The 22,977-nt window shown below is 39.0% G+C and overlaps 1 protein-coding gene and 1 long non-coding RNA gene across 4 annotated transcripts; both read right to left on the minus strand.

Moving 5' to 3' along the window:
- Positions 1–3,127: 3,127 nt before the first annotated feature.
- On the minus strand, positions 3,128–18,187 carry septin3 (septin 3). 3 transcript variants are annotated; one of them, XM_028017767.1, is made up of 11 exons: positions 17,950–18,187; positions 16,197–17,860; positions 11,734–12,159; positions 11,520–11,648; positions 9,640–9,721; positions 9,388–9,525; positions 8,805–8,922; positions 8,569–8,664; positions 6,539–6,635; positions 6,401–6,452; positions 3,128–6,098 (listed from the first exon to the last, which is right to left on the minus strand). In XM_028017767.1, exons 1-11 carry the CDS (start codon positions 18,156–18,158, stop codon positions 5,969–5,971), a joined length of 3,141 nt encoding a protein of 1,046 aa, XP_027873568.1. In that variant the 5' UTR covers positions 18,159–18,187; the 3' UTR covers positions 3,128–5,968. The 3 variants fall into 3 exon arrangements, with proteins under 3 accessions (XP_027873568.1, XP_027873570.1, XP_027873569.1); XM_028017769.1 differs by lacking the exons at positions 16,197–17,860; positions 17,950–18,187 and adding an exon at positions 15,844–16,030; XM_028017768.1 differs by lacking the exons at positions 16,197–17,860; positions 17,950–18,187 and adding an exon at positions 14,651–15,837.
- A 2,052-nt stretch (positions 18,188–20,239) lies between these two features.
- LOC114144144 (uncharacterized) lies at positions 20,240–22,828 on the minus strand. Its single transcript, XR_003595416.1, has 4 exons — positions 22,728–22,828; positions 22,543–22,636; positions 21,862–22,118; positions 20,240–21,682 (listed from the first exon to the last, which is right to left on the minus strand). It is a non-coding gene; the product is annotated as an uncharacterized LOC114144144 (long non-coding RNA).
- Positions 22,829–22,977: the final 149 nt, after the last annotated feature.

Genomic DNA, 22,977 nt, shown 5'->3' on the forward strand with positions numbered 1-22,977 from the left:
TTCACTTATCTTATCAAATCAGACATTCCAACGATTTATGTGGTGTTTCTTAGTCCTGCTCTCTGGACCGTACACTGCATATTTTAGACATTTACCTTCTCCAAAGACTCTCAAAGAAAAGAATTACCTCAACAGCTTGTAATCTTGTTCTGCAGAGGAACTACTGCCAATTACTCATCAGAGTAAATCAGGTATGTCTAAGTTGTTTGCAGACAGCAATCAGAGCAATTTCAGGTTGATGAGTTAGGGAGGAGTTCTCCTCAGGTTCAAGCGAACCGCTACTCAGGGCAGGGCCTAAACAGAGAAAATTTCTGTCAACCAGAACAGCTCTAAACTCTAAATGCAATTGCATCTTTTTATAAACTGTGAATGACCCAAAGAAGACAGAAAGCAGGCAGATATGATGCAGAAAAACTTTAGTAACCAACATGGCAAACAAAGCTCCAAACACAAGAAGGCAAAAAGAAAAAAAAAAACACAAAGACGATCAAACGAGAACAGAGGTACAACAGGAGACTCAACAGGAGACTAGCAGTAAATAGAAGGATCAGACAAGGAACCAAAGAAACCCAGAAATACAAATACTTGAGTGTACAATTAATGAGTGTTGAAGGTCTGCTAATTGCAGATGGATTTTAGACATCTTCTAGAGGAAAAGAGTTAAGGCTAAGCAAACAACAAGCAGACTGATGATAACTGTGGCGTGTGTGCAAAACTGCAGGTTATTCGCCCAATGGGACTCCTCAGGCTGCTGGAGTTAAAATACAGGTTGGCAGGAAAGAAAACCGTTCTAGATGTCTCAAAAATAGTTTTCAATGCAGCTGACAGCTAATCAAAACCTATTTTCTTGTATATGTGTGTGTATTGTTGGTAAACCTTAATTTAAGTCCCTCCACTTGACTGCACTGTATCACTCTATGCACTGGCACCTACTGGCCAGCCAATGTAAGTACACACTTTTTCTTCATACCAGCATCACCAGAATTCAGCCAATAATGCAGAGCACGTATGTCCCCCTGCTGGTCAAAGTAAGTTCAAAGTAAGCTCTTGAGTGTCAGTAGGACATTATTGGTTTTCATGTAACTATGCTGCCATAGTGCAGCCATCAAAACAAAGACAATCAAAAAGACAGTGAACAAGTTTAACTTAATTTCACCATGTTTGACTGTATCATGTTTCTGAAATACTGTGTTTTACTCAAAATATAAATACACGCATTATATCCTTCCTTGTCGTGAGGATCACCTGGGTGCTTTTTGAGACATGAGCTTCATGCCATTTTCCATAGAACTGTGCAATGAATACAGTTTCCCTCCAATGTCTTTCTTATTGAATACTGACCTTAAGTTAGACAAAGGATGTTCTGTTGTGTTTTAGATGTTATTTTCAGTTTTATGGTAACCTCCTACATGAGTCTGTGATGCACTCCTGGAGTAATTTTTGTTGCCACTCTTGGGAAGATTGACCACTGCTTCATATTATGTTCATTTGCAGATGAAAGTTCTCACTGTGGTTTGCTGGAGTCTTAAAGCCACTTTGTGACTCTTTTTAAACTGATGGTTGACAAAGAACTTGCTTGTCATCTGTTCTTGAAATTCTGCGGATTTTCAATTCTTTTTGCCATTTTTAGCCTCCTTCATGTTCTCAATAAGGTTCCATTTAAAGAGGCTGTGTTATGATCCAGACTAGCGGCAGAAGCAATTAGCAAACACCTGGTGGAACTGTGCATCTGCAGAAATTATTATTATATGATCTATTACTCAGTCTGACACTGAAAGAGAATAAAAAGAAGAAATGTTAAGACATTGTAATGAAATGCTGAATGTGGAATGTGGAGTCTTTAAGGAACTTCTTAAAGAAACAGAGGCCCAGTTTCAAGACGCCAAATTGCAAAGTCAAAATTCTTTTGAAAGTTTTGATATATATGGTATTTTTATAACAACTGAAGGAAACACAGTAACTTGATTGTGCTATTAAATGGCAGTGAAATGTTCAGCAAAATACATAATCCTGCTCCTTTAAGAGAGTCCCTGATTTTACAGTAATAATAAGGATTACTGTATGACAAAATTTAACTCAGCCTTCCAAAAATGTGGGTATAGTAATTTCTGATTTAACAGAGATTGTTTTGGATATATTTTTCTAACTCTAGCGCACAAATTTCTGATTTAAATTCTACATTTTATATTTAATTACGTTATCTCTGTTTGACATTAGAATGCATTTGATGGTCTGAAACTATTAACAGTGACAGAAAAAGCAAAACCAGATGAAATCTGTGACGAAGAAAATGCTTTTCACTGCCATGTAATGACTCAACACTGTAATGGAACATGAACTTAAAACAAACTGATCTTGACCTCTGAATGAACTGCTGTGATGCGGTCAGGATGAGCCGATAAAAGGCCCCGATGGACGATCAGTCTCTGATGTTATGATGACTAGACCTTGTACTGAAGGAGTCTATGCAACATCAAACATCAGGAATGGTTCTTTGAGTTACACATGAATGGGATGAATTCAGTTACAAGGAAATATGACATTATTGGTTTTCTGTTTCAAGACAATTACCAAAGCTTTCAGGAGTTTGTTTTAAATAAAAGACACCTTTTTCAGTCTAGAGTAGTTTTTCTCTAAATAACCTTCTTAATGTCATGGTGTTTCCACGATCAAGGAATAAACTTCTTAACTGCTCCAGATTCAGCTTGACGTTTCTTCAAGAATCAAAAGATGTTTAACCCACTTTATACTGAAGTGCTTCCACCCCAAAAATGGCTGTGAATCTGATATGAAGGATTTTCTTAATGGTCTGATGTAATATTCTAATTTTATGTCATGTTTTCATTATCTGTAAGCAGAAAATCATCAAAACAGAAATAATCTGTTTAATAAATCTGTCTAATTATTCTATATAATGTATTTCAATGTGTTTAAAGTTCCTAAAATAAATTGGCTTTTTAATATTCTAATTTACTGACTGAGTCTGAACATCAACGCAGTTTAATTTTTCTGTATGCTATTTAGCATTCAATGGAATAACGTCTCAACTTGTGTTTGATGATGTTTCTCATTCTGCAGGTCAAATACAAACATATTCAAGATAAATCAATAAATTAGGAGACAAAAATTAAAAACATGAGGAAGTGAATTTATTAAATAAAAGAATAAATTACAATGATAAGACACTAATGTATAAATAATTCCAAACAACACTGGAAATGATGCTATAAATATGTCATGCCAACTTTGCAAAAAGTTGTCAATAATTACGTGATCATGTTGAAGTTATACTGACTGAAAGGAGTAACAGGAGTTCAGAGGGCAACCCCATGACACACCAGTTCAATGCACAAACCACACATCCAGAAATATTCAGTTAATCATAGTGACGTGAGAACTGACTGGCAGTACAGACACAAGCATGCACAAACACAATACCACACATCTCTGCTTTTAGACCTTGGATTGCACTAAAATCACAACTATGACCATTTTGCCAAACATCATACCCACATGAGTGACTGTTTATATTAATAATGAATGATTTACTGAAGGATCACTTCGTTTTGGCATATTTGTTCTCCACAGCATACTGTACATGGCTGAACATTTATAAATGCTTAAGTCCTGAAGAAAACCCGGTAAACACGTTTACAGCTCGCTTAATTCAGTGCACGTAATTGGAGTGTTTAACATGAAAGTTTTTCATAAACCTGATACGACTAGATTTGTTGGCAAACTCTGTAAACCTTTTCAGGAAAAAAAAAGTCAGAGCAACTGAGGTCTTTTTTGATCCTGTCTTAATGTTGCGGAGTGCTGCCACCAAGTGGTGATCATGTGAAATTTAATTTGAAACTGGCAGTACACGTATTTTAGCTCTGTTCTCACGCTCTTAGTAAACAGACCACATACCAGTTTATTTTGCAGATATCTTAAAAATCTTTCCCAGATTTCTGCCATGCAAAGAAAACTCACTGGTGACAAAAATGGAAAATGTTTTCTTGTAAAGTCAGAGCATGTGATTAAAAGAAAACCACAGTGCAGAAATTAGTGTCTTTCCAATATTTGAATATATACTGCAATTAATCTAAAAGCCTGTCATCTGTTTAAGTGTAAAAATATTCACAATTACTAAAAATCCATCTGAATCTATGATCATCTAGCTAAACATACTCAAGGTGTCACTGCAGGAGCACACTAAGCCCATGCAAGTGTTCAGTTGGATCTTTCCCATTTAAACCTAAGTCCTTGTCTACTGTAGTATAAAGTGGATAAAACCGCTGCTGTATCCCATTTAAAAAGAGTCGAATTGAGCCAGGCGAGGAAATATTACGGAAAATTTTCTTTACTGGAGTTGGTAATTGAAGAAGCCAGCGCAGCTTGTTAGGTTTGTTAGGACCTTCTGACAACAAAGCCACAGGGATTCTTTGTGTATTCAAGCAGCAGCTGCAGAGAATTTTAATCTTTAGCAGAGCTGGCTTGTTACTTCCTGCTGCACAGAAATTCAGATTCAATACTAGAATCTCTATTAGTTAATTGTACACTTCTTAATGTGGCACTTTCTAAGTTTTTAACAAGTGAGACCAGTAATAAAAACAGATAAAAGTTCATTTATAATGGCACTATGTCTCACCGTTATTGGTTTTACGTAGTTAAAGCATAAAACTAAAAATCTTTTTAATATTTCAACTTCTAATGCTCGACATCCTATATTTTGGTCTTTGCAGCCAAAAAATAGAAAAGCAATGGAAAAAAGCACACAATATTATGGTGATTTTTTTTCATCCATTCAAAAAATCTAAATCAGTGCAAGTTTCCTGATAGAAATAATCCTTTTTGAAGGAGACGAAATGTCATCTTAACTTTGAATCAATCAAAAAAGAACCTGCAAAAATTATAACCATCAAAACCTGATTAAAGAGCATCAAATTTCTTTATGTATGGTGGGAGTTCTTAGCTTGGATGTATTTATTACATAATAAAGAAAATTTCACCAGTTGATCACTGATCAAAGCCGATCAATGAGGAAAATTATCCGCTTCGGATCTCTGGCTGATTAACTGCTGCATCTCTGCTTCCTATCCGCATGCCAGCCACAGTTTGACTTCATATCCTGCTGCCTCTGTTGTACTACATAAAGTTACATTATAATCAGAACTTACATATTACATTTAAAGTCAGAAAGTATTGACAGTATAGTGTTTGACACCCAGACTTGAAAATCAGACTCATTATTCTCTTATAATACACATAAACTCAAAATTCTACATTTTTGTTGCTGTCATTGAACACAACATTAAAGAAAAGTGACAAAAAATAAACTACAAACCTCCTCAAAATGAGCCAATTTCAGCTGTAATCACTCATGTTATTGTGTAAAAACTTAAATGAGGAATGGATGCAAAGTAAAGGTCAGGTAACATGGATCATGAATGTGCTGGAGAAAATAAATTCGGCTGGAGATCACATTAGTTTGTGTAAATGCTGTATCTAACTATTCAGAAAAAAAGGCTTCAGAGTGGTAGTCTGAGCTTGATATGTTTGTTATTACATGTTGACAGAATGTGAATTGCTGACTCTATTTAGGAGTTATTGTAATTCATTTGTAAACAGACATCTGCAAATGCCCCATGGAAGAGAGGGGAGAACTGCAGCAAGCATCTCCTAAAGCCAGCTGCAGTGCACAAGCCAGAGATGTAATGTAATGATGTTTTATCTTGGCTGAGGCATATCACCGATTTTCCATTAAAACCTCATCAGATGGTGTCCCTTAGGGGAAAAGATGTGCATATGTTGGATGGTTAAACATGGAGAGGGAGGCAAACAGAGTTGACACCAAGTTTTACAGACTGATAAGTTATTTCACTCATGCAGCAAAGCTGGGGGTGAAAATCATAAATTTTCTTATAGACTCCTATATGAGCTTCATTGCACTGTTTTCATCTTGATCGATTCTTTCACTGCCTGACTACAGGTTGCTTTCCTGGGTGTCATTTGAAGTGATGGGGTGCAGACCTCCGTTGTCGTTCAATCTCTTGGCACGGTACGTCTCATAGTGAATGTTGTGAGTGACCTCCTTCAAATCCTGGAGGTGGGACCTGGAGAAACGACAAGGAAAAACTCAGAAGACAGCTCTGTAGTCAGTTTCAATACCATGGAAAAAAACAAACACTCCAACAAATACTTGGACAATTTAATGACAATTTAGAGAGACCAGTTCACCTAGCAATTTTTGGACTGTGAGAAAAAACTGGAGTACCCAGAGAGGACCCACACATGCACAGGGAGATAATGGAAACTCCATGCAGAAAGACCGAGGGTCGGGATTTGAACCTATTTGAACCTGCTTCATCAAGTTTATTGTGTTCGCGTTTAAATATGCTTCACAAGACAGTCGTACCTGATCAAGAAATCTCTCAGCTGAGCAAACTCACAATGGTTTGGATTTTCAACTGAGACAAAAAGAAGAAACAGATTCAAACGAACATCCTCATTATTTCTGTGGCAAAAACACCAAAACGTCACCAACGATGCCCACCTTCTATGATTCCCCACGCCGTCTTCCTCCCCAGGACTCGCTTCCCGTTCACTTGGTATTCTTTATCACTTCCCACCACAGCAAAGGGCATCATTTCCTACGGGCAGACAGAGTTTCACACTGACTAGAGTTCATGAGTTCAAACAAGTGAGCTAAAAATATTCCCCTGCCTCAAACTCCAACAAAAAGCGGGAGAAATTGTGATCAAAATCTGAAACTGAAAAATCCACTCATGTTCAGTGAAGGCTTCATACTGGCAATAACACTCTTCAGTGTGAATGTTGCTACTGAGAGAAGACGACACAAAGTTAGCTGTTTTCACTATCAGAGGTGTTTAAAATATAAAAATCATAAGAAGCTTCTATACTCATTGAGGTGTATTTAAAGGAAATCTCTTTTTATCTTTTTGAGCTTTCATCTTGTGTCTGTCAGGGAATGTGGTGGATTTGGAAATGTTAGAAGTCATAGTTAAAGTGAAGATCTTCATACTCCAGGGAACAGACACAGAAACTGCTGTTCACAGCCACTAATGGCAACTGTACAAATTATTCATATGAGATACTAAAGTAAGCCTTACATGTCCACTCTTATCATCTTGTCTTTCTTTTAAATATTAGAAAAATACTGCTTTAAGACTACTTTCCCTCACACACTGTGGCTTTGTATGTTCCCCATATAAATAATTAATAATCATTCTGTTAAGTCTGACTGTGAGCATTTGTTTAATGCAGGAAGATGCCAAAAAAACTGTTTAATCTCCAGTCCTTTATGGACTAAGGATTAGATTTGTTAATTACACAAGGACCTTCGTCTTCCTCACACACAGCTCAAGCCAGAAAAAAGGCAATCACTTCACATTGAGAACATATTTTTTACCACACCACATTGTGTAAAAATTATTACAATTGCATGTCTCTGCCCTGTTAGATAGTCACTGACACATTATATGATCAATTTAGATAGTTACTGACACTAAAGGGACCACTTGTCTGAGACATGCTCATCGAGATTCCTTCTGCTTTGTGTCTGTTTCTCTAATTGTGTGTGCACAATCCAGGTCAGAGTGTGTGTCTGGGAGATAAGTGGCATGTTAACTTTCTGCTCAGTGAGTGACCTGAGCTCCAACAGAAAGGATCAGTCAGGTGTCACTCTGATTCTGGTCTCATAAAACACAATCCAGATAGTATTCAGACCCCCCCTCACTCACATGTGACAATTTGTCAACCTCAACAGTTCCTCCTTTCACGGCTTTATTTTTAATACTAACTTTTAATACTTTTTATATCTTTTCTAGAATAGGTATTAAAATAAATTAGAGCTGAAATGATTATTTGAAGCTGTAATGATGAATAGATTATTCAAATAATCATCAACTAATTTAGTAATCATTTAATCATTAAGTGGAGTATACAGACCCTAAAAAAGGCCATTTTGCTGAAAGCAGACAGTGTAGCAGACAGTCTACATTACATTAGACTGTCTGCTGTAAATTCTGTAAAAAAAAAACACAACTCCTATTAAGAACCTTTTTCGTTCAAATGATTAATTAATAGATTAGCTATAAACGGCATCGATGGAAGTCAAGCTAAAGGCGTTGAACTTTTCATATGTTGATGTTAGTAGTGTTTTCTTTTAGCTGCAGATGCATCCTTTGTTACAAATGATCAAGCGTAAACTAATGGAATGTTGTTATTTAAAGCAGTAAATAGTTTGTTTTGTTATTTAAAGTAGGAATTGAATTCGCATATTTTAATGTATTTCTAATATTATGTAACAAAGGCTTACGTGGTTAAAAAGAAACTCTGCAAAGGTACCTGTTTTTTTTTTTTTATCCGATTAATTGATAGAATAATTGATTACTAAAATAGCTGCAGCACTAAAGTAAATCAGAACTGGCTAAAGTAGATATAAGCAGGTCAATTCAAAACAAAAAGAATCACAAATTAGCCACCAAACCCCGGTGATCGGTGCATCTGTAGTCACTGGGATTAGATGGAAAAGACAGAAAGAAAGAAATCATGAGTACGTACCCTGATCTTGTCGTTGTCACTCTTGTCCTCTATGTCATCATCAAACTCTTTCTGTGGGTAAAACTCAATCCCGTTCATTTCTAGCTCCTTCCTAACCTGCAGCAGCAGCGAAGACAATTTGAACAATTAGGAGAAGCTGTGGGATCAGTATTGCTCACAGATGAAAACATCTGCGATCAAATGAGTTCTCTTTCCTGTAAAACAGATGTTACAGCAGCTGTAATGATCACACTCACGCGCTGTTTGAACTCTTGTCTCTCCTCGACAGTCATTGTGTCAGACTTTGCGATCACTGGAATGATGTTCACAGAGTGACTCAGGCGCTTCATGAACTCGACATCCAGTTGTCGAAGACTAGAACAGATGTGGAGAGAATAAAAGCCGCGTTTATGCGACAAAGAGTTTCAGGACAGCTCATCCCACCAAAATAAAAAAGAGAAAAGAAAAAGACTGGGAGAGCTAACGTGGAACACAGAAATATCTGTAACATGTCACACATCTCATTAGCTTTTCTCTTTTTCCTCAAGAGTGTGAAAGTTGTTGAAAATTCACTGGACAAAGGTTAAGGTTCAACTCTTATCTGAATGTTTTAAAAACTTCCAGTTGGAAAAAGCTTCCAATTAGCCCAACTGAGAATGATGAGACAAACTGGCAGAGACATACAAAAGACTGAATAGTCATTTATGCATTAAGGCGTAATTTCACAGCTGTCAGCAGCAGCTAATTGCGAGGTTCTCAAAGGAAAGACAAGAGCACTGCATCGAGGCAATTTCCGGTCTGCATGAAGGATTTTTGTGTTAAAACATCAATTTTACTTACGAGTGTCCAGTTGGGGGAATAAAGTAGAGGCAGCAGTGCACTCTGGTGTCGGGAATTCGCTTCTTTCTAGTGATGTTCACCTCTTCTTTCAAGAACTTCTCAAACTGCTCATTGATGTACTTAGAAATGGGTTCCCAGCTGCGGGATACAAAAAGCATGACGCTGCAGCACTCTGGAGACCAGACGTTCAGTTTTACAAAGAGAGAACTATAAAACAGGACAATAACTAGGTGCGTTAGCTGGAAAACCTACCAGTTGTCATTGTTTATTTGATCTCCAAAGCCTGGAGTGTCAACAACCGTCAGCTTCATCTTAACTCCACCCTCTTCAATCACTGCAACAATAAACGCAAAGACAAAAATGGTTTTAAAGCATTAAAAACCATTTTAATGGTTTGCAGACATACAACCTAGTGTGGTCCTAATGCCAAAAAATATGGTTAGGGTTTTTTTTTTCTACTCCCCACCTCTCCCCCCAAGTAGGAACAAATCGAGACTGTGAATCAGGCTCAAATCTCTAATCTGTGTATCTGTTGTAAAAGAAAATATACAAATTAGGTTAAAAAAGTGGAAGCTGCCACACTTACACTTTGGATTGTGGGTGAGTTTAGTTTGAGCTTAATAAAAAATTACTCAAATCAACTACAAGTGGTGAAGTTTGATGACTTCTAGCTAATGGTGTTAAACAGAGGACAATATTGTGCCGGTAAATTAGTAACTAATGCAGTTATTCATATGTCCTGCAGCCCAAAGATATGTTTGGTTAGTGATAAGATCGGGGGTCTCTTCACTCCTTCACGGACTGGGCCGCATGCAGTCATGTATTATTTCTGCAGTGTATCAAATTTTGCTTGGCACAACTGTGAGGCCATCTGTCCAAACATTGAGCTGAAATTGGGGTTTCTGATAGCAAAGTGATCCTCAGCGAATAAACAAACAAGTCCATAGGTGTAATATATAAAAAAGACAAAATATTGAACCATTTCTCACAGTAATGAACTCTCTCTGTCTATTCCTGAGAAATCTAGTCTCTGTGGGTTGCTTCTTTTTATATTCTATAAGGTTACTGAGTGACTACTCATTAGCCTAATTAGCCGGGAGAAATTCCATCAGGTTTGCTTTGGTTTTACATAATTTCTATTCAAGTGCTAACATGGGGCTCACAGGTCTGTTCAGAAGCTGCAAAAGGACTATGAGGCAAAATTAAGGCCCCAAGATTTGGGGGAAGTGAGAGCAATGTATCTAATAAACTTGCTACGTTGATTTTATTTTTTGTGTAATGGTGCCACTAAACAAATGTTCAATTTGATTAATATATATTTTATCTAAAAAAAGATATACTGACCAACATTGGACTACATATATTATTGGCTAAATTTGCGGAACACATGCACAATCAAATCACAGTTTGGCATAACAGATATAATCCTGCTAAAAGATAAAAAGAAGGTGTAACAGTTGGTTAAAACTACCACATGTAAAAGCTTTTTATTTAAAGCTCTTGAGAAACTGAGGTTTAATTAGGAGCTGGAAATCAAAGTCTAACCTTTTTCTCTTATTTGGCACAAAAGCAAAGATGAAACTCACTCCTACGTCATTGTTAGAACTTATTTCACCAACTGGATGGATATCAGTCAGATCCCCATAGTTAATTACCTGGACAACATTCATATTTAGCTGACTTAATATATGTAATTAGCATGGCACGGAAAATTAAAATAAATGTACACAATCTCTTTTGACAGCCACCACATTACTAGCAGTATGTTCACTTCCTTCTAAATCACAGCAGATATGATTATATAGACTATAAAATAAATAATTATTTTATAGTCTAATTAATGGCTTGTACTTGTTTAGCGCTTTATCAAGTCCATAGGATCCCAAAGCGCTTTACACTATGTTCTGTTATGCACCCATTGTCACAGGTTTGTAAACTAAGTTCATGGGAAGAACCCTGGTAAATTTTGGTAAAGTAATTCATAAATTAAAAGTATTCCGTAAGCTTTGGAAAGAAACATTGAAATATTGAAAAAGTTCATCAAACAGAGAAGGCCACATCCTTTATGCTCCAGAGCTGCATTATGTTCATTTAATCTGAATGTAAATAAAGATCTTTCTCGCTTTACTTACCATGAGACACTGACTTGATCTCTACAGTTTTGGGGATCTTTTCGTCACGTGACCATCCTGCACTCTTCCTGCTCACCTGGGACTTGAACAAGGTGTTCACCAGAGTTGACTTTCCAAGGCCGCTGGGACCTGAGAGAGAGTTAATGGAAGTTAGACAATAAAGAAACTTAAACAAGGGGGTCAGCTAAGAGAAATACGATCTACTGTGACGTACCAACAACCATGATGTTGAAGTCAAAGCCAGTCTTCATGGTCTTCTTTCTCATCTGCTCAATGATGGTGTCAATACCAATGTAGCCAAGCAGGGTGGAGCCCCCTCCAGAGCTGTGGGAGCCTCCATGACCATGACCCACACTGTGAGCTGGAGCATGACCCCCAGGATGACCACTGCTGTGGCCCACACTGTGGCCCACATTGTGGCCCACACTGTGACCCACGTTGTGACCGACAGGGTGGCTGGGACCGTGACTTCCAATGGGAACCGGAATAGCGCTTGGAGGGGGCGCAACGATGCCACCAGCTCCCACAACTGGGCCCTGGGGTGGGAAGGGACTCGAAGGGGAAGGAGTGCCCACATTTGGGGGCTTGGCAGGGACAGCAGGCTTGGGTCTAACCTCTGGTGGAACTATGTCTGACATGTCTAGAGAGATGGAGAAAGACAGAAATAAATTACACTTGAATAAATGACGGAGAAGTAGGCCAGTAGAGCAGCTAAAGCTTCTTGTCCTTTTACTTGCTCTATATTGAAGAAACAGGCTGCTGCAGCCGCCATAGGCTTCAAGCTGACATGCTCTTCAGCCAGTCTGTTTTTGAATGTCTGAGCATAAAAAGATGGTTTTGAGGTGGCCTACTCAAAGTCTAGACTTAAATCTCATGAAGATGTATTTGCAAGCACAGCTCCTACCTCTTAAAAAGACCCTGAAAACATTGTTTTTCAGAACAAAGGAGAAAGGGAGAAATCTGACTTCAGTTTTCTAACAACATGAAACATGGTTCCAGAAGAAGGCAACCGCACAAACAAAAGGTTATGTCAGAGAGTGACAGACAAAAGTGGAATCATTTTGATTGTCTGAAATGGACCAAACTCAACAGTTCTGCCTCTACAAATGTTTTACTCCCTAAAAAATGGGAAAACAGAAACCAGGTCTTAAAACTGTAGTTTTCATATCTTAAAGCAGCAGGATGAAACTCCCAGAGCTGCATTCTTTCATTACTATTTCCATTATTTTCAATTATGTTTAGGTCTGTGTTTCTCTGGTGTGTTGTTGCTGCCACACTTGATTCCAAGTTGCTAATTATTATAGGTTTAACAGATTTAATTTCAGTGAGCAGAGACATCAGTATCAAAAGGTTTTAGCCACAAACCCACACATCACTGCCCCATCATCGGAGCTCTGGTTTTAAGCCAAGCAAACATGTAAAGTGTGGTAACCAATTGGAGGAGGGGATTTGTCAGATTTGCTGATGCAAAGAGAAGATGTGAGTCTGTATACTGATATGTTAAGGGAAAAATAGAACAAAATACAAAGTAAAAGAAAAATTACTTCATCAAGGGAAATCATTTCAAACACTTATTGGTATGCCTGGCAAAGTCCTGTAAGTCACTGCAGTAATTAGGGCCGGGCATTCATCATGTTGATTATCTTTTAATCATGAAACTTCATATTATGATAAGAATTTTGATTTATTGCTGTCTCAATAAATTTCAATAATGATGTTAAATAAAAAACTATATTAACAGAATTATTTAAAATTTTATTTTTACTCTTTTCTCCACTGTTAGTTCCATGAAAGTATTGCTAAATATCAGTAAATTCAAAAATATGCCTAATGTAGTAACTGTGTGCAGTTTAGTGATATCAATCATACTTCTTAAGTAAGTGGTATCCTGAAGATGCCTATTTCAAATGGGAATGCTTTTCCAGTATACTGTTTGTGGCTACAAACAGCATACTGGACAGGTCTCACCCAGTATAACAGTAAACAGTTTCTGCTTTGCACAAATCTAGATCACTTGAGTGCTGTCTTCTCTTCATGCCCCAGCTTTTCTATTTCATTTTGGTTTGGGGACTGCGGTGGCCATTTTTTATCTGGTGAGACGTTTTCTGATTATCCTGCTGAAAGACCCAATGATGACTCAGTTACAAAACCACCACATGTTGTTTTAAAACATCCTGACATTTCAGCAGTTTATGATGTGATGGTTATCAGGGTGTTTAGAAGAGAAGCCCACAGCAACACAACTCCTTCACCGTACCTAACAACAAATCTCAACAAATCTTTCGCACCTGGCATATTTATTGCTGCAAAATTCAATCTTAAGTCCCTTTCAGATCATCCTTTGGTTCTGACATAGCTTGAGCTATTTTACAAAGAAGAAAGGGTGAAATATTCACTAAAACAAAGTAGCAAAAGGTGGCTCTACAAGACATTGACTCGGGATGGCTGAATAAGGTTTGAGGTTGTACCAAATGTTGACAAAAAAAGTTCAAGGTGTATGAAAACATCTGTGTCAATGTTAGAGCTTCAGGACACTGCAACAGAACACAGTGCAGGCTTATTGGAACCAAAACAAACCACTACTGCATCAGAAACATCAAATCAGTCAAACTTTTTGGTAAAATATGCTTAGTGAAATGAGCCTTTCGGTGCAGCAGGCCACAGAAAAATACAGAAACCTTTCTGTTGAGCCAGAGATGCTGATGATGACCTGAGCTCTCTGGATGTGCTTATGGCAGGGCCACTTTAGCCACAGAGGCAGAAGGCAGAGGCTGTCACTTTGAGTTACTCCAGCCAGTGGTCATCATGCAGCTCTGCTCCTTTCACATAATCTCATCTCAGACGTATTGTTAGAAACATTTCAGCACAATCCACAAGGGCTGACACATACACTAAAGATGCTAACACAGCCACACATTAAAAAAGGGGAAGATATATAAGCTCTTAGAGAATATGTTAAACAGGTTTTTGAACGAAATATGAGCAGATTTGCATTTTTTATTTGTTCTGAATAAAAACACGAGGTTAGTTCCATCCCTCCCAGTCCTGCCGACCCCATTGTCTCTGCACTCGGTCCTGGGGGCTGCGTTAGCCCGCTGCTAGCACGGTCTGCTCAGCAGCGTCACACTCACCGATCCCCGATCAGTCCGTCCGCGCAAAGAGAAGCCGGGCTGATCTCACCGGGTCCGAAACCTGCTCCGAAAAACTCAACACAGAGATGCTGAGAACAGGAAGGGTCATGTGACGAGCGATGCTACCTTTTCTCTCTTCCCTTCGGCCGAAAGAGAGCCCCCCTTTGTCTGTTGCCAAGGCGACAAGAGGACAGGGAGTGGGGAGATGCAGTGCACATGCGCATAGTGACTTTGGCTCAAAGGGACTTTTTTTTTTTTTAAGAACAGTCTGTTGACACTGATGCGCTCTATTTATAGGTCTGGACTGTAGCATAATTAAAATACTAAGTACCCTAAAGATCTTGAAACATAATACTATTTTAAATATTCACAATAATCCAGAATATTTAAGCGTTGCAGGAAGGATCAAGAAAAAAATCTGCATTTGCTACTTTTTAAGAAGTTCACAGTTTAACTATAAAGTTCTTCAAAAACAAAGAAATAACCTCATGTACCAGAGACTCAAAGGCAGAGCCGGACGGAGGTATGAGTGAACTAAGCTGCTGCTCCGAAAACCATCAGGGGCTTCCCATAAATGTTTGAAATTTTAACATAGAACATAGAGCCAAGATTTTAATTTTTACTTTTATTTATTAAGAATGACAGTAATATTATGGATTTGTCAGTTTCAGCATATATAAATTAAAAGGTTTTAAACTATTTAAAATGTAAGTCTTAAAAGAATTGGCAAGTTTTCTTTCAAAAAACTCAACAAATAATCCTTGCTATTGTTATCCTCACTTCAAGCTGAGGGTTTAAAATTTTCCCTTGGCATTTTTATAGCTAAAAATACAGTAACAATTCACACCTCCGTAAACAAAGCACTTAACTACACAAAACATTATCCTCCAGCAAGTACCAAGGCATTGAAACAAAATCATAAATTCAGGAGAGGATGTGATAATTACACTGGACATTCTCCCTCAGCTGATTTTTTTCCCCTCAAAAGTCATTTAAAAATAATGCTTCCACATGCAGGTCCACAATAGGACCCTGATTCCGCACAGAATGACATCTGACTGGTTTTATTTCACTAAAAAACCCTCAAAAAGACATTGCAAATCTCATGGAGAGATGTGCCATCATAACTCATGTTATCAACACCCCAGTAAGCATTTAGAAGTAAAACTCTTCTCTTTTCACCCACTACTCACACTTTATCTCACAGTTGCTCTCCTTACGTCACTCTGTCGCCGTTGTTTCTGCATGTCTCTGCTGTGTTTATGTTCCCGTGTGGAAAACTGCGTTGCTTCCAGCGCTCTTTGCTTTGACAGAAACTGTTAACTAACAGGCCACATCTTTCTTCAGCCTGTCTGTTCGTCTGCTGATAAGGAACAGCGTCTTCCAACCCTCTGCTATCCTCTCCGACCACCCCACTCGCCTGTGCCCCCACCCCCACATGTTCAATATTAGTGGACTCCTATCTGAAATAAAAACAGCAACTGAAACACCATGAGACTGACTTGAGTTAAAGTCATTCTAGTGTTTTGGACATGTTTATACTCACCTACATACACTGAGTCTGGGTAGTACATGGTGACATAATACGGGTCTTCCGAATCCTCTGTGATAAATGCTCTGTCTGGGCCAGAGTAGTTTGGTTGGTGTTTTTGTTGACAACCTTGTATCTCTGCAGAAGGCTGGTAAACAATCTGCTGTGGCCACTCAGAGACTCTCTTGCAGCTGTGACCAGATCTGTTTCTGTTGAATTGGCATCCTGCCATGGATGGGGCCCAGGGGTATTCTGGACCTACGTTGTGGTCAGGTGTTTTGCAAACACCTGATTGTTTCAGAACTGTGTGACTGAAGTTCATGTCTCTGTGGTTTTCATGTTGCTTAGTCATCTCCTGATTCCAGGGATGTTTAGGCTGGAGGTCAGGATTTGAAAAGGTTCCATCCTGGGAATAAAGGGGTTCATATGATGCTGCCTGGAAGATCCCCAGGCTCTGAGATGCATCTATATGTGTCTTAACTTGATTTAATCTCTGTGCACTACCAGATATCAGTGGTATCTGACTAAAGTCTCTTGACTGGCAGCTGAAATCCTCTGATGCACGCTCAGATCGGCTTACCACGGTCTTTACATCCGTCTGGGTGGACTGCCTCAGGGCCTGGTCTGGTGCAGACCTTTGATTCTGAGAGGACTTGCTGTTTAGAGATAAAGCTTCTGGCTTTACTCTTGTTTCAGTGTCCAAATTAAATAGTCTACTTCTTGTTTCACTTTTGTCTGAATTAAAACTTATCTGAGAATCTGCAGAAAGGGACGGTTTGGTCAGCTTTGTTCTTTTACTGCAATCTGTTTTCTCAAATGATTGATCAAAGGTGGTACATTCAGAAGTGTGAGTGTAATTGCTCCTGAGGTTGTAGTCTGTTAACCTACTTCGAAGTCTTGACTTCATAGAAGAGGCATCAAGCTCTCTTGGAGAAACATCAAAACGCCTCATCGCTTCCTTTGGTTCACATTGCTTTTGCTGTTCTGCTATTGGTTTTGGTTTCAACATGGTAGCAATATTTGAATTCCTGTTCGGAGTCTTTGGTTTTTCTGTTGCTGTAATTTCTGTTTTCTTCAATCCAACTTTACTTTGAACTTTGCAGTAATTGTGACATAATGCTGGAAGCCTGCAAGAGTCAGTCTGTTGAGTCTCTCTGCAGACTCTTCTATGCCCAGGATGAGTAAACTCCAGCAACGCTCCTTGGTCAAGAACATCATGCTTGATCTTGTTGGCTGGCTCCACTGCCATGTTAGATATGGAAATAGATCGAGCATGTCTCTCCTGAGCAACAGGAGAAGGCTGTCTCTCTTGTTGGCTATCGGTAGCCGATGAGGGTGATGGGGTCCGTCTGGGTGTTGGGACTGTCAGAGTCGGAGACACTCTTGGCTTTTGGTCTGGCTGCTGTAGTATCGGGTGAAAATCACCCAACACCGAGGAGGGGGAAAGAAGAGAATCCCTTGGTCTTGGTTTCAAAGTGCGGAGGGTGGGAGAGGAATTTGGCTGTGGAGCAGGGGAAATGCAGATGTTGGGCTCAGCAGAAATCGTCAGAGAGTTGTGTATTGAGGACTTTGTCCTTGGAAGTGTTGAAGCTCTCTCCCCGTAGTTTCTCTGTGAATTCAGACATTCTTTACCTCGTATAAGCTGACATGAGGCTTTGGAGGAAATTACATCGTTAGATCTAAAAGAGTAGAACATATGAGATGTAAAAGGCAGTCAGCATAATATTTATAGACATGTAACATATCATCAAGCCACACATCTGCTTACCTGTTGTTAACTGCTGAGAGTTTAGTGTTGCCCTTTTCAAAGATGAACCCCTTTTCATCAAACGATGGGAGTAGGATAGCTTTCTTCTTTATCACAGGAGAAGACAGAGAAAGAGGAGGTGACTGGCAGACTTTAGGAAGCTCATTTGTTTGTCTGCAGGTTGGAGATGTACCCGACATCAAAGGTTTATGACGATGAAAAACACTCATTCTGTTGCATATAAAATGGTTGGAAGCACCTGCAAAGAAACATTCATTTTATTCATGGACCCACACAAAGTTTGCGTAATTGTGAATTGGAAGAAAAATTATAGGTTGGCAAAAATGCAGTCTCTAGAAGTGTTAAACTTGCATTTGCAGCAAAAATGGTTTTTTACAAAGCATTGAGTTAAGGCTGCATACAAATGCATGCCACACTTTTCAGAATTTTATCAGTAAAATACTTGGAAAAGCATGCATAGTTATCCTTAGACTTCCGAAATATTGAATGAGGTGACAAAGCATGAAAATATTGAAGGAATATACATTCTAAGTTTAATATATTTACAATTTAAAACGTCCAATTTCTCTTATGAGTTTCTGCTACGCAACCTATAAAAGCAGAATCACAATTACCTATATGAAAGGCAGCATTGTGGAAATACAAACTGATCCAAAATACTGTCATTCAAAATCAGCTTAATGAGAGCTATCTGAAATTGATTCTTTATAAATACAAATATATGATGAACAGAATAAATTAGATGTTAAACTTCATCTTTTAATTGCAATAAAGAATGATGTCAAATTAGTTAATAAATTCCCATCATGTATCAAAACTAAAGCAAGTCTTAGAGCATGTTAGTATTTACTGAAACTAGCTTTTACAACTGCAATGTTACGGAGTAGGAAACATGCAAGCCCCATCAAATGCAACATTTCAAGACAATGTGCATTTTAATACAGAACAATTTTAGATACTTTCATTAAAAAAAAGCAAACCTGATGTCTGATGGTCTCTCTGTTGCCGTCACTTTGAGAGAGTAAACAAGCCTGTGAGTGCAAGACAATGAGCAGAGAAGTAGGAAGCAGTGGGCGCACAAGTGCCATTCTCGCCATTTTTCTCCTCTGAGCCCTCAGTGTTCCACTCCCACGCTGGTGTCCTGTTTGATTTGCTCCGCTGGGCACTGTGAAATCTGAGTGTGGCCTGTGTGCAGCCTGTCTGGTCCCAAAGCAGACTTGCATTCAGAAACCTACTCAAGCAAAACTACAGAAGAATGAGCGGGAAGTTGTTTGAGCACAACTGTTTGGACCTTTGACTTTTTCTGGCCTCCGCAGAAGGTCACACAATAACTCTGAGGGGAAAACCTGCTAGATCGCTTAGGAAATTAATTGTCATTCCGATAAAGCTACACACAAACCTCATTAACATGTATAACATGTAAAAGGTATGGGATGGTAAAATTGTCACACTATAACCTTGATTAAACCCCCTAAAATTAGTTGTAGTTCTCAAGTGGACAGAAGAATAACAAGTGGATATTAGCTGGTCAGACTAGCACTAGCAGTAGAGGCAATTGGCTAATTTTCCGAGAACTAAGACGGTTTAGGTTTTTGCTACAATGAAGTGCAAATGGTTCCTTACTGGATTCTCAACACCGCCCAACCCTCTCCAAGGGGGGTGAATGCTACACAACTTGCCAAGTGTAGAGATTTTGTCAGCATATTGAACTGTACAGGAATGCAATGTTTCAGAAATGCAGTTGCCCTTAATTTGTTGAATCATCAGTGTTACAGTAACACTGTGAAAATGGACGCCTCAGTGAGGACTTTGCAGGGACTCATTGCATTTGCAGGGAGTGGAGGAGTAAGTGTCAGCTTTCAGAAAAAAAAAAATTTCTTAAGTTTGTTTCTACAATGCAATTATGAGAAAAAAATGCCATTCAAAATACAGTTTTGTAAAAAGAGTCACTGTCCCCTAAACCTGCTGCTGGCACCAGTGGCAAGTCCAAACTGATGTATATTACAGAGTATTACAGCCAGACTAAGAAAAAAAAAATCAAGTTACGACAATAAAGTCATAATAATAGAAAAAAAGTTGTGAGAATTAAGTCACCGGAGATCCTTCCTGCATCCTACAACAACTCATTGAAAAACCGTGGATAATATGAGTTACACCAACATTTAATTTCCCCCGTGGGATCAAAAAAGTTTTTTTTGAATCAAATTGAAAAGATTAACATATAAAAAAGCAAAGGAGAAAGCTGTTAATATTTTGTGCAAATCAAACACAGAAAAGTCTGGCAAACAAATGGAGGAAAAGATTTTATTTTGTATGAACAAAGAAGGTAAAAATGGCTGTTACACTATTTCCTCATGGTGCTGTCAGAAATCAAAACACAATGAATTAACAAACGCTATTTTTCCTCGCTGTTGGTTCATCTGTGATGTTCTTGGCACGTTGAAGGAATCTCTGGTATTTATTCACAGCAGGTCACTGTAAGAAGCGTTGCATCAGTTTGGCACGGCAGAACTAATGATCCACATGCCTTTTCAACAGCTGCCTTACACACAGAGAAAAAGAAAAAAAAACTTCCCCCAGTGGTAGCAGATCATTTAGTTAGGTAGTAAGTAGTTGCATTTACTCCAGGAGCATTTAGAAAAAAATAAATAAAAGTACTTTTTACTACTACTTTCATTTGAATAATTTTATTATTACAACTCTTACTTGAGTAAACTTTCTGGATGCTCTACCCACTGTGAGTATCTTCACTGAATGGAGAACAAGCTTGTTTTAACCAGTAATTCACCAAACACACCTGCTGTTTTTGTTGAAGTGTCATATGTTTAAAGAAATTCATTTGGATTTATTTTTTCTTAAGTTGGTAATTATGTTATTTGCATGAATCATTTTCATTTTTGGTCCACCAACATTTCATATAACTTTATATTTCGGTCCATCTGATGATGCAATTTTTAAAATATAAAGTAATTCATATTTTTGATCAGTTACTCAGTACGTGAGTAGCCTTTTTACCAAATACGTTTTCACTCTTGAGTAATTTCTTGGATGGCTACGTTTTAGTTTCACTTGAGCAAAAATGTGTTGAAGTAGAGCTACTCTTACTTGAGTACAATTTGTGGCTACTTCATCCACCTCTGTATTCACTTCACTATGAACAAAAACACAATCAAAGTCAACTTTGTGTCACATGTAAAGTGATTGTCAAATTACAAAATGTATGCAAAAGTTGGCACAAGTATATAAGATGGCATCAGACGTACAAACACTAAAGGGAAGCATGTTTCTTTTGTTTTTCTTCTTCTGCAGTCCAGCATATCTGCCTTACTTTCTTTGATCACTGTCGGGAAAATCCACAGAGAGCAAAGAAAAGTTGGAATGATAAATGATCCCTCTTCCTGCTACTATTTTTGTTGTCAAGGTGTTTCCCCTCTTACGCTCTCCTCTCCTCCCTGTCCCCTCGGTGTCCTGTCTGCCCCTCCACTGTCTGGACGCGTCCTCCGCTGGCCACCCTCTCCATCATCGGATCAGATCAGGGCATTGCTATCGTCATCTCTGCAGTTCACGCTGGCCACCAGCGGGTGATGCCGGATCGTTTTGTTGCTCCATTTGTGGGCATCTTGCAGCCCGGGCTCGAGGAAGTACAGACACGCTCCGAAGCCTGCCAGCACCAGCACCGACACCAGCAGGTAGAGGGGCACGAACCAGTCCAGGAACAACCAGGACATGACGGCTGGCAGAGCGCGCGGGATGGGGACGGCACAAGGAAGAGGATGAGGATGAGGAGGGCAGAAAGAGAAAGAGGAAAATAAAATATCCCTGCCTCTACTCCAACGTCACATGTCTTTTTATAACCTGCCAAACTGGGATTAATCACTATCAATGAAATAAAAAGAGGGGGTCGATGCTTACCTGTAGAAGAGCTCAATCAGTTGGTCCCTTGGGGTCCGAGGGTGAAGGTGGGTGATGAAGAAGAGCAGCTGGAGCGAGTCAGAGCAGTCATGGGAAGATCGTTTCCCTCCCGGCACAAATCACACACTGCCCTCTGAGAGGCTCCGAGAGACACACAGGAGCTGCATGCGGCTTCATCCTCCAGCTACCCGACGCTGACGTTGAGAGGAGGGACTGCCGTTGCCATGACAACACCCCTGATGGTGGCTGAGAGAGCACTGGGGGAGTGGGAGGAAAACTTATATAACTATAATCATTTTATACTTTTTTTTGGAAGTGGGGGCAAAGCGTGGAGGGGATGTGGGGTTTATGGAAGGAGGAGGGTGAGGATGAGGAGGATGAAGCCCTTCAGATGTCTCTTGTTGCTCAACGCCTCGTTGCTCACTGCATAAAATCGGTTCTAATCGATTTAACACCAGGCCGATCACACACTTTATGTGACATTAAGTAAGAGAGGGGAAAGTGAGCAGAGCTTTAACGTTTTCTTGTTTTTTTTTATATCTTGACTGACTGACAGCGGCTGCATTGTTTTATGGAGTTGCTCCCATAGGGTTTCCCCCCCTTTTTGCCTTCATTCCTACAGTTTCCAACACAAAAGCTGAGGGGATGGCCTACATAATGAGAAGCTGTCATTTTTTTTACCCGTTCAAACTTGCCAGTTTTAGCTCCTTCTGCACGAATGTCACCAGATTCTTGAAAAGCTGCTGAGTTCAACAGATAATCTGCAGCTGGATGTCTGAAACATCAGAGAGCAGAAGTGATGAGCTGACTCCAGAAATAATACAAGGTTGTTACTTTATTTGGTAATGCTCATAGCCACACGGTACCTTTATACACTTTTTCCATTCAGGATATAGCTTATTTCAACATCTTGTGTCACATGACGGGCAGAAGAACAAAATGTTGTCCTTTTTGTCATTTACTCTGGAAATTTTCCCCTCATTTCATTGGTTTATGCATTGGCATTTTTGGGGGAACTCTTCCTTCTGCCAACCACTATTCAGATCACAAGAGGAGACGATTTTGGGCTAATGAGAATGGGAAGAGATTTCAACTATATTTCTGGAGATACCTGCA

This window comes from Xiphophorus couchianus, chromosome 5, assembly GCF_001444195.1.
Source record: "Xiphophorus couchianus chromosome 5, X_couchianus-1.0, whole genome shotgun sequence".
Lineage (NCBI taxonomy): Eukaryota > Metazoa > Chordata > Actinopteri > Cyprinodontiformes > Poeciliidae > Xiphophorus > Xiphophorus couchianus.